General features: G+C 59.2%; 1 protein-coding gene across 1 annotated transcript; it reads left to right on the forward strand.

The window, feature by feature from the left end:
- Positions 1-201: 201 nt before the first annotated feature.
- Positions 202-11,096, forward strand: GDF6 (growth differentiation factor 6). The gene is made up of 2 exons (XM_066547821.1): positions 202-538; positions 10,240-11,096. The coding sequence occupies exons 1-2, from the start codon at positions 202-204 to the stop codon at positions 11,094-11,096; spliced, it is 1,194 nt and encodes a 397-aa protein (XP_066403918.1).
- Positions 11,097-11,552: the final 456 nt, after the last annotated feature.

Below are 11,552 nucleotides of genomic sequence, written 5' to 3' on the forward strand. Positions count from 1 at the left end.
GGCGGGCTGGGTGCCCGCACAGGGCGGTGCGCGGCGGGGCGGTACCCACGGGGCGGGGCGGGCGGCTGCGGGCCGAGCCCGCCCGGGTGCAGTCGCCGCTCCGCGCCGCGCCGCCGCGCAGTCCCCGCGCCGCTCCGTGGGCCGCCGGAGCCGCACGTCGGGCCGCCCTCCTCTTCCTCCCTACCGCCGCCGCCTCTCGCTATGAATGCACGCCGGGCCCTGCTCTCCGCCGCCTTGCTCGCCAGCCTCCTCTGGGATTTACCTTGCTGCCTCCCGGCTTCCCTCCCTGCCTCCTCGGAGCTCGCCGCCTCCTCCAAAGGTGGTCGCAGCCGCAGAGTGCCGCGGTCCCCACGGGAAAGCCGCCCGCGGCAAGGGGGACACGCCATGGACCGGGCGCTCCCACGGGCGGAACCCCACGAGTACATGCTGTCTCTGTTCAGGACTTACTCTATCGCGGAGAAACTGGGAATCAACGCCAGCTTTTTTCAGTCGTCCAAATCCGCCAACACCATCACTAGTTTTGTAGACAGGGGACGAGGTAAGTTCTGCCCCCCTCTGCCCCTCCCGTTTCCCCCGGGGCTGCGGGTGCCCCTTCCCGCTGCGCTCCGCGGTACGAGGCTGCCGTCCCGCGGAGCCTGGTGCTGGGGAGGTGGGAGCGCGCTGCAGCGGCCACCGGTGCTGTTCCCCTCCCCGGTGTTGCAGGCAAGTGCAGATCTCTCGGTGAATTGGGAGTCGCGGTGTTTTATTTTAAAGCAAACGGTCCCGCGGCACTAAACCCAAGCCGAGGCAGCCCTAAGTGCCGCGTGCGAGAAACACGAGTGTTCCTCCCCGAATCGTCATGGGGTGGTAGAAAACACGCCCCAGCTTTGCAGGCGGAATTTGGGTGTAAATTCAACCTTGAAAAAAAAATTAAATATCGCTCTTCTGGTTTCTTTCCACCCGCCGGATAAAGGGTGGCTCTTATCGACGCGGCTGCACGGCGAAAAGAAAGTTTAAACTGACCTAAAGCGAACATCTTCTGCCTGAGGCTGCTCTCGCCTCGGGTCGCGTTATCGGGGTTACCTGGAAGAGCCCCGGCCCCTTCCGAGAGCGCAGGGACTGGGACCCTCCGGCTCCGCTTGCAGGGGGGCAGCGTGCAGCCCAGGTACCGCCCGGTACCGGGACTCAGCGATGGGGCGGCCGGACTTGACGTCTGCTCGGGGCCGCATCCTTTGAGCTGTGTGCGGGGTTGGTCCTCACGCACCCCCGGGCCGGGATTGGCAGCGGGGCCGGCTACCCCGGGCCGCAGAGTTTCCCGGGCAGCATCGGTGCCGCGGGGCTCCCGGGCCCCCTCCGTGACCTGCAGCCCCGGCCGGGGCCCTCCTGGGCTACTCTCTCGTCATCGTATCGCTCGTACCCGGCGCCGCGCGTGCACATTTCTCGTCGATCCAGAGTAAAATTTCTCTTCCATAAAAACGTCCCCCTGCCCCTTTCATTCCCTCCCCCTTTTTTCGTTACCCTGGTTGTGAGCCATTAAGAACAGACTAATTAACAGGTTCTTAATGAAGATTGCGCTTTCGTTCCTCCCCCTCTCCCACATCTGAAGACCCTCCCCTCCGTCCGCGCCTCCTCGGGCGCTGGTGTACCTGCCGGGGGCTGGCAGCGCCGGGAGCCGGGGCAGCTCGCCGCCCTCCCGCCGTGTCCCAGCCGTTTTAGGGCAAAACACAGCGCCGGGAAAATCACACGGCTCACTGGAGGTGCAGAAGCCGATCGCCCCAAACCAAATCGAACCGAACCCAAACTGAGCCCCTTCACCGCCTCCCCGAGCCGGAAGCTTCTCCCCGCCCACGGCCCCCGAGGCTCGGCCCCTTGCCCCATTGCTACCCCGGGCTCGGGGAGTTCTTTCCGCGGCGGAGCTCGGCGGGGCTCTTCGCCTCCCGCCTCGGTCGCGCCTCTCCGGGCTCGGGAGGACGCGTGGGAGCGCCCACAGTATGTGCCCCCCGCGGTCGGAAGCCCGCAGACGTTTTCGAGGGGAAAGGGGACAAGGGGTTTTGCTCTCCGCCTTCGCCTTATTGGGGTCGTTTTCTTTGTCGCTGTTAAAAGCGGGGGTGGGGGAAGAGGACCGCTTTCTAGAAACACGGTTTCGATAATTCAGTCGTCAGAAAGGAGCTGGACCGCTCCCCCTGACGGAGAGGAAACGGGGTGCTGATCCTGCGAGCTGCAGGAAATGGAGCCGCGCTCAATATCATCTTATTCTTGATAACCAGAAGAAAGACAGTTAATTTAACAAATTTAGCTCATCTCGCTGCATGTGAGATTCTACTCCGGGGGAAGTGATTTGCTAACAGAAGTCCTGGTTTGATTAAGGAAAAGCCTCACTTTTCCCCATTGATTTTGATTTGATGTGTCACAGGCTGTGACCTTCTGCTGGACCTTCTGAGGGTTGCTTAGCATCAAGCCACTGATTGGAGTATTTCAACTCAGTGATCTAATTGAGTGTTCATGTCATAACATATCAAATATTGTCTAGTCTCCCATAATGAAGTGGACCAGCCGATGGCACATCACCAAAAAACTTCAAGAGAGCTTCCGTTCCTCTGAAGTGGTAGCTATTTTACTGCCCACCTCCCCGTGGGCTCCTAGCCCAGTTAATTGGCGAACTGGAGTTGTGCTGATGATGAACAGTCTTTGCTCAGGGAAAGCGGGGAAGGGGGGGCAGATTTTCTGTCACTTCATTTGCAGACAGTACAGCCTCCCAAATTGACCCAATTAGATGGGCTGCTCTTTACCTAAGCGGCAGCTCCGGAGGGGGGATATGGCGGTGGCCGCCCCACCTGCCGCACGCCATCCTGCATGGCAGCATTTCGGGGGGACAGCAGCCCGCAGAGGAGCGCGAAGCAACTTGTAGTCCTGCCGAGAAGCGCCCTTCCCGTACGAGGCGGGCTGCTGTGCCTGCGTGTCCGGCGGGGCCGCCCGGCGCTCGGCTCTGAGCGGCAGCAGCTCCCGGCCGCAGCAGCCCCGAGCCCGCCCGTCCCACCGCCCTCCGAGGCTGCGGGGCAGAGCGCTTCGGCGCAGACACGGACAGCCGCTTCCCGTGGCTTCGCTTCTTCCCTTCCCGCTTGAAGCTAATAAGATCGTTTTCAGGGTAGCGCGAGAGGGAGTGAAGACTCACTACTGCTTTATACATATATGCTTCTTCCCCCGTCGGTAGAAAGAGAGGAGAAAGGGGGGAAAGGGTTTGCGATTCCCCCTTCTCCACCCCCTACCGCCCCCCACTCGCTCCCCCTTGTTACGGTCGCAAGATCAGACAGGACCTAGCTGAATGTAGGAAAATTACTGTTGGCACATGAAGTAACTCATTAAAACGCAGATGGTGCTCTCACTGGCCTCAGGACCCCCAGCATTGGAGCTCCACAGTAAGGCAGGACAATTAGGAGCTGCAAGGACTCCACCAGGCAGGGGAAGAAAAAAAAAAAAAAAGAGAGAGCGGGAGGGAGCTGGAGAAGGGAGTTATAAACAAGCAATCCCACAGCTAGCAAGAAACGCGGCATGGCTAGGAACAGATAGAAAACAAAAAAGAAATAGCTGGAGTGCGAAGAAGCACGATTTTCGAAAGAATCTCCGTGGAAAGGGATTGCTACGAGGGCCGGCTGCTGCGAGTGCCCCTCGCCTCACCCTTTTGTGTCTGCAGAGCCCGCAGCACCGGCACCAAGGCAGGGCTCCCGCATACGAAATGCTGCGGTCCGTGCCTAAGGGACGGCGACATCGAAATAGGTCAAGATCGTCTCCTTCTTCCCTCCCCGTTTTCTTTATGCGCTTTCGCGTTCCAGTTGGAAGGCAGCTGATTCGGATGGGCACAGATCCGAACATCGTTATTTTGCTCTTGCCATGAGGGTTGTGAGGGTGGTGAATAGACGACTAGGACGAAAGGGGGATCCCGTGTGCAGTAACTGAAAATGGCCCGGCTGTGCATGTGGCAGACGAAAAGAATGTAAATCTCACTTGAAGTTCATCTCGTACAACATATTTATGCAAAACAGCGGGTTTCTGGGTGGACCGAAAGCTGCAATGTAGTGTAATCTGTGCAGAGCCTTTGCCCAAGCAGTGTTGTCGTTGGCAGAAGGAAAATGAAATATAAACAGGGAAGTATTTTAATGGGAAAGGAGGGAATTCACAACTGTTAATTATTTGGTGACCTTGTATTCGATTTGTTTGAGCCCCTTATAAAAGCACTAATGCAGACCAGACGGCCGGAGCGCGGCAGCGAGCTGCCGCTCCTCATCCCTGCCGTGCACCCGGGAAAGGAGCGAGCGGCCCGGCCCAGCCCGGCCCGGCTCGGCTCGGCCCGGCCGGGCCCGGCGGGGCCTCCGCGCGCGCGGAGCCGGTGGCGCGGGGGCGGGCGGGGCGCGGCGGCGGCTCCGCGCTGCCGGTGCCGGGAGGTGCTTCGGGGGTCGGTGTTTTACCCCCCGAGCTGCGGGAGCTGCGGGAGGGAGCGGAGCACCGGGCCGGGGCGCGGGCGGAGCGGAGCGCAGCGTCCCCTCGGCGGCTGCGCCTCTCGCCGCTTCCCAGTGAAAATAGGGGCAGTCGGCGGGGGGAGTATTTTTTAGTTTATCTTTGGTTTGTTTGTTGTCCCTGGAGAAGGCGCGGGGGCTCGCGCACGGGAGGGCGGTCCGGGAAGCGGCGCCGGGAGCTCCGCAGATCAGGCAGCTCGGCGGGGCGGTGCGCTGCCGCGGAGCCGCTCTGCTAACAAGACGAGTAATTAACGCATATCAAACTACTCCGCTGGCTCATTTCGGACCTGGTCCTGATTTTTTTCGTTATTATATATATATTTTTTTTAATCCAGAAATCCTCCTGCGGGACTTGCTAAGAGGTTGAATTTTTTTTTTTTTTTTTTTTTTTTGAGGGGGGGACACGTGGGGGACGGAGGTCCGAGGTCTCCGCCTCGGAGCTGTGTAGTTTCCGCCGCCCGCGGGGAGATGCTGTGCCGCAGCTGGGCTGGCCCCAACCGGCAGCCGAGTGGCCCGCGGGGAGAAAATCCGGCGCAGGCCAGGGCCACTCGGTGCTGGGCACGGCAGTGGGGTGCCTCGCCCTCCTCATTTACCTCCTCCCTTCATAGTAGGAAAAAAACCCCAAAACGGTCGATCGGAGAAAACCCTCCTTTCCTTGCGATTTCAGGGCAGGCTGAAACTGAGAGTAGGAGTCCTCTCGTGCCTGAAGCCTGATTTATGAGCGAAAGGGGATGTTTCAGTCTTTGCTAGCTATGGCCAAATCTGTATGCTCTGCTGCTGTATCTTAGCGCTTCCACATTTATCGCTCAGTAATATTTTTGCTTCATTTCTTAGCTCCAAGCGCTGGGAATATTAGGGCCGATTTTCTCAATACGAATAATTTCGGAGGAATTATTTCTCCTCCGTCGAAGTATTTCGGGTAGCGTAAGCACCGCAAATGGGGAAAGGGAACGATATTGGGTTAAGGTCTGTTACAGCAGGTAGAAACCCCGCAAGGAAGCTCCCGTCCTCCTCGGCGCATCTCCTGGGACGATGCCGACAGCCGAGGGCCCGGAGCCTTGCGGGACGTGTCCCGCGGGTGTTGCAGCGATCCCTCTATGCCCGAGGGCCGAGAGTCGCTCGTGGCGAGCGGGAGAGTGGGGCAAGGGGCAGGCAGCCTTGCCGGAGCAGGTACGGTACAGCGGTGATCAAAGGTACATCACAGCCAGGTGCCTCCCCGCTCCGAGGAGAGAAAAAAAATAAAAAAGGAAAAGAAAAGAAAAAGAAAAGAAAAAAGAAAAGAAAAGAAAAGAAAAGAAAAGAAAAGAAAAGAAAAGAAAAGAAAAGAAAAGAAAAGAAAAGAAAAGAAAAGAAAAGAAAAGAAAAGAAAAGAAAAGAAAAGAAAAGAAAAGAAAAGAAAAGAAAAATAAAAAGAAACAGCCCTCCAACAGCTAGTTAGTGTTTTTTGGCAGGATTGGGAATTCGTCCGAAGAAGGTGTGGTCTTTCTCGGTTACTCGATAGCGAAGCGAACGATACATTTAAATCTAATCACTCGGTGTAATAAAAAACCGCGGCGAGGCAGGCGCTGGGAGACGTGGAATTGAAACCCGGAGAAATACCACACATGGAGAGTCAGCCCCTTGTTTCCACAGCTTGGGTAACGCTCCGAAAGAAATACCTGTCAGCCTTGCGACTCCGCAGACAACGTGTGGGCAGACCTTCGCAATTAGGGACAATATATGTTTTAATTTCCAGATTATTGTTGTGCGAGTGTCTGCAAAGTGTCTTTAAACTGAAAATGTGCTTTTGGTTTGCGAGTTTAAATATGGCTTGAAAGAGAATTTGGGAATGGGAAAATTCTTCTTGAATGTGGTTTGGGTATAATTTGCAGTGATGTAAAGTTAAGATCTGAGCCCTGATGAATTGGCTGGGAGCCCAGTACCTGATCTGCCATGAAAAGGGAAACTTTGTGTAGCCTTCGTTAACCCCCGTCTCTCCTCAAAGCCCAGACTGCGGCGAGAAAGCGACCCGGGAAAAGGGAGAGGCTTCACGCAGGGAACTGAGGGAAACGTCCCAATCCAGTCATACATTCAGCTTCGGAGATGCTGAAACCGCAGCCACCGCACGGCGAAGGAAAACGTGGGAGAAGGCGGGCGGGACCCGGCGCAGCCCCCGGCCCGGCCCGGCCCGGCTGCGGGAGCACGGGGCACGCCGCTGCCCGAGTGCCTCGCGGGGGGCAGAACGGAGTAGGGCTGCTCTCTCCCATCCGCCACTGACACATTCTGAAATTTCAGACAGACCTACTCCCTCCTTCTGTCCCTCCTTCCTGCTCCTAATATTTTATTTTCCCCCGAAAAAAAAAAAAAAAAAAGAATAAACTACGGAGAGTCGAAATAGAACAAATACTTATGCGGAGCAAACATTCATCTACATTAACGCTACAAATATAAACACACCTCTCCGGTGCATTTTCAGCCCAGTTGGGATGACTTTGCTGTTCACACCAAGTATTTCGGTAACGGGAATATCTGTAAGGACAGCTTCAGCTGGCCTGAGAAAAAGGCAGATCTCGAGCTGGCTGTTAGAAATCTCAGGTTTTACCCCATTCGCTCCTTGGGTTTAAAGGAAAATTGAAGAGGACAAGCCCCTATCCGTTGTGCACTGCTCACGGGGAGAGGGACAGTCAGGGTGTCCCTGCGCCGTCTCTGCTGCCGCTCTTTGTGCGCTGGGAAGGCAGCAGCTTCGCTGGAACAAAGGGTCCCCAACCTAGACCCATCTCTCCCCGTTTTGTGGAGGTTCCGGAGGTCCCGCTTTCCCTCCCCGCCCTCCGCTGCTTTTCCCACCCACTCGACTGCGCTGGGAGCGAGCCAGTACTGGTTTAGGATTATGTATTCATCTGGAATTATTAGGTTACAAGAGTGAATAAATAGCGTTTATCTGATCGGATTCAAAGCTACTTATTTGAAACAACCGGCAGCCCTGCCCCTTTCCCTGCCCTTCCGAGAGAGGCACGGGAGCCGGCAGCTGCCTGAGCCAGTGGGACTTTTCCAGCACAGAGTTTCGGTGCTGCTGAAACCCGTCTCAGATCTGCTTGACCGGGGGCACATTTCTCTGCAAACCGGCCGTGTCGCCAGCGTGCCATGCCACCGAGCAACCCGAACCAGCCGTGCAACGCCCCAAAGCCTCGCCAAACCGGAGTCTCAAAAGATGCTGTTTGGGGAGCACCCCTGAGCAAGCCTTTTGGCACCCACAGTGCCGGAGCTGGTTTCCTCCCGCACCGCCGGGTGACAAAGGTCTGCAAACCCTTTAGAGCCCATTTTCAGCAGCGGGGACACTTGGGGAATTCAGCCTCTCGCTGCTTCCCTCCCGTCTAAGCTGCATGCCTGGATGTTACCCCCGAATGGGATTACTTCCTGCGCCACCTGCGTGACGGTTCCTCGGGAAGGGGAGAGGCGCTGTCACCTTCCTGTCCCCTCATCCCTCAGGAAAGGGCTGCCCTTTCCCTGAAAGCTAAAACTGCCGGGCAGTGCTGCCTTGCTCCTGCACCGCGGCAGAGATATGGGGGACCCCAGGACCGTGGTGCTGGTCAAGAACAGGACAAGGATGAGTGTATGTGGGGCTGTCTGCTCCGGAGGGACAGCAGCACCCTCCTCACCCCCACCCCATGGCGACTGGGAGTATCAAAGAGAGCGAGCATCTCTCTCTGAAACCAGGCGTGACACCCGCCTCTCCATCCCCTAAAAGCAACGAGAGCGATTAAAAAGGAACCCGTGCCCAGGCCCGGCTCTGCCCACATGCTGGGGATAGCCACAGAAGAAGATGCTGATCTAGTTTCCTCGACGGTCGCTGGAACCCTTAAACGAAGGTCTGACGCATTTCGGCAGGGCCAGGAGATCGGTCTGCGCCCTGTCGGGTGCCCAGGTATCTGACAGATGTTGGATGCAGAAAAAAACCCCGAACCAAAACAAAAAAAACCAACCAACCAACCAAACAAACAACCAAAACAAGACGACGAGAAAGAGGAGAAGAAGGAGGAGGACCTGCGCTTTCTTACCCGAGGGCTCATCCGCTTTTCTCTGAAGCTCCTAGGACCCCCTTGAAGGAGGAGGCAATGATACCAGAGATCTCCTGAGTTGTTGGACCCTCCTCCTGCAACCACGTGCACCTCAGCTCACGGCCCGAGCCTGTGCAGGGCAGAACTACCCCCACGCTCCCCCAAGACCCACAGGAGACTCATGGACCGAATCCTGGTCTGTACTTGCAGTGCTGATGAAACTGTCCAGCACCTCTAGGCAGCTCCCTATGGGTTTCACTTTTATTTTCACAGCTCAATAAAGCAGCTGTTGTCGTCACCTGGACTGTGACGACATTTTTCGGGCTCTGCTCGTGTTTTTTTCAGTCTCCTCCCGCACTCCCTGAGCGGGATGCACGACCAGGCTGCCTCTCGCCCCTCGCTGGGAAGGAGAAGCCCCACCGCGAGGAAACAGACAAGCCTGAAGTGTGAGGCGGACGCAGGGATCCGAAAGGCCTGGGTTCAAATTTTCCGGGATGCCTGAAAGGCCTGACGGATTCCGCATCGCTCCCGCCGGCGCGCAACCCCGGGGAGGCGGGGAAGCTCCGGCTCGGGAACTCCCTCTCCTTGCTGACTCCTCGTGCCTCGGTGCCGGGCGAGGCGGGGACAGCGGCCGTGCCCCGGGAGCCGGGCAGGTGTGCGGGGCCCGGCTCCGCAGCCCGAGATGCCGCCGGGGTGCGCGGCGCGGTCCGGGCGGGCGGCGGGGCCTCCCGCGGCGGCTCCCTAAGGGGCGAGGGGGACGCGCTCTTTAGGCAGCCAGGCTCCGCAGGGGGATCCCCTGGCCTGGCTGCGGGACAGGTCTTTTTCCCAGCAATTCCCGCTGTCCCTGCTGCACTCCACGCTCCATCTCCCTGCTGACGTCCAGGGGAACACGCGGCGAGGCAGGGCGACTGTCGAGTGTGCTAATCCGCACTGATTAACTGCACGTTAATCCGCATTGATTTTTTACATCGCCGTGTCGCGTCTGAAGGTTTTTGGTTTGCATAAATCATCCCCTTGTCTCTCCTGCCCCGCAGGAGGTTCCCAGAGACCTGTCAGGTAGAGCCGAGGTTGTGAAACATACTGATTAGGGATCGCAATGACCTTTGATATCGATAAATAACAGGCGGGTGTATATTTCTTTAGTCTCTGTTTCTACCCCTGGGGCGGGCTGACTTTGGAAAAGCGGCGAGGGGCTGCTGAACAGAGGCTCCAGTGACACTTTTACTATAGAAATCTACACAAGCTTTACTAGCTTCTGGGGAAACACAGGGGCTTTGGGAATTTTTGTATTTGCTGGGTTGTAAACATTTTATTGGAAAGCAGCTCAAGGGAATCTGGTTTGCTTTCTGCGCTGCACTTTGTACACGGATGTGTCAAAAAAGAAGTCCAGGTTTTTCTCAGAGGAGCACGTGTATATGGGGCTGATAGGCAGAGGATGTGCGTGGGGCAGGGTCTGCCTCTAGTGCTGGAGAGCCGTCTCCTGTCTGGTGCGGGTTCTTCCATACTTCCTTTCCTTTCCATATTCTTCCCTTCTCCTTCTTTCTCTTCTCCCCGCCCTCCCCCGGTCCCGGTCCGGCCGGGGGTGGGGGGTGAGGCAGGCAGGCAGGAGCGGCCCCGGCCGGGCAAGCCGGCGGTGCTCCCTCCCTCTCCCGCCTCAGAGACCTCTCGGCAGATCCCTCCGAGCACAACTGACTGTAATTATTTTTATCTCGCAGACGATCTCTCGCCCGCTCCCTTGAGGCGGCAGCAGTATGTGTTTGATGTGTCGACCCTCTCGGAGACGGAGGAGCTCGTGGGGGCCGAGCTGCGGCTGTTCCGCCGGGCCCCGCGGGGCCGCCCGCCGCCCGCCGCCCCGCTGCACGTGCAGCTCTCCGCCTGCCTCTCGCCGCGACCGCTGGACTCCCGCGCCCTGGACCCGGCCCCGTCCGCCGGCTGGGAGGTGTTCGACGTGCGGCAGGGCCTGCGGGAGCAGCGGCCCCGGAAGCGGCTGTGCCTGGAGCTGCGGGCCTCGGCGCAGCGCGGCCCGCGGCGCTGGCTCGACCTGCGGGGCCTGGGCTTCGCGCGCCGGCCGCGGCCGCCGCAGGAGCGCGCGCTGCTGGTGGTCTTCACCCGCGCGCGGCGGCGGAGCCTCCTCGGGGAGCTGCGCGCCGAGCTGGGCGCGGCCCCGCCGCCCGCCGCCCGCCGCCCGCCGGCCCGGCGCCAGCGCCGCACCGCCTTCGCCAGCCGGCACGGCAAGCGGCACGGCAAGAAGTCCCGGCTGCGCTGCAGCAAGAAGCCGCTGCACGTCAACTTCAAGGAGCTGGGCTGGGACGACTGGATCATCGCCCCGCTGGAATACGAAGCCCACCACTGCGAGGGCGTCTGCGACTTCCCGCTGCGCTCCCACCTGGAGCCCACAAACCACGCCATCATCCAGACCCTCATGAACTCCATGGACCCCGGCTCCACGCCGCCCAGCTGCTGCGTCCCCACCAAGCTGACCCCCATCAGCATCCTCTACATCGACGCGGGCAACAACGTGGTGTACAAGCAGTACGAGGACATGGTGGTGGAGTCCTGCGGCTGCAGGTAGCGGGCGGGGCGCCCCTCGGCGGCGGCCGGGTCTGCGTCTGGCGGAGGTGCGGCGGCGGCGGCGAGCGGGGCCCCCGTCCCGCGGCCGGGGCGGAGGGCACGGCGGAGGGCACGGCGGAGGGCGGCCCGGCGCCGGGGCTCCGCCGCGCTGCCCGCGGTGGCGGCGGGGGCTACGGCAGCGTCGGCCCGCGGCTGCCGGCGGGGAAGGGCGAGCGGGCCGGGCAGGCGGCGAGGCCCCCGCCCGGTCCCTTCCCCGCTCCCCTCTCCTCCCCCGGGGTTTATCTGGCGATCTATCCTCCTCCTTCCAAAGGTGAAGGCAATTTACCAAGTACAAAAAGAGTCGGGGGAGGGAGAGGGAGCAGACTGATCCCTCTCTCTGAAGTTGCTCTGAAGAGGGCTGTTTCATTTCTGCCCTCTCTCTTTCACATTCCTGCAAACTTACCAGCCAGAAATAGCC

This window comes from Molothrus aeneus, chromosome 1 (genome assembly GCF_037042795.1).
Source record: "Molothrus aeneus isolate 106 chromosome 1, BPBGC_Maene_1.0, whole genome shotgun sequence".
In the NCBI taxonomy this organism is placed as follows: domain Eukaryota; kingdom Metazoa; phylum Chordata; class Aves; order Passeriformes; family Icteridae; genus Molothrus; species Molothrus aeneus.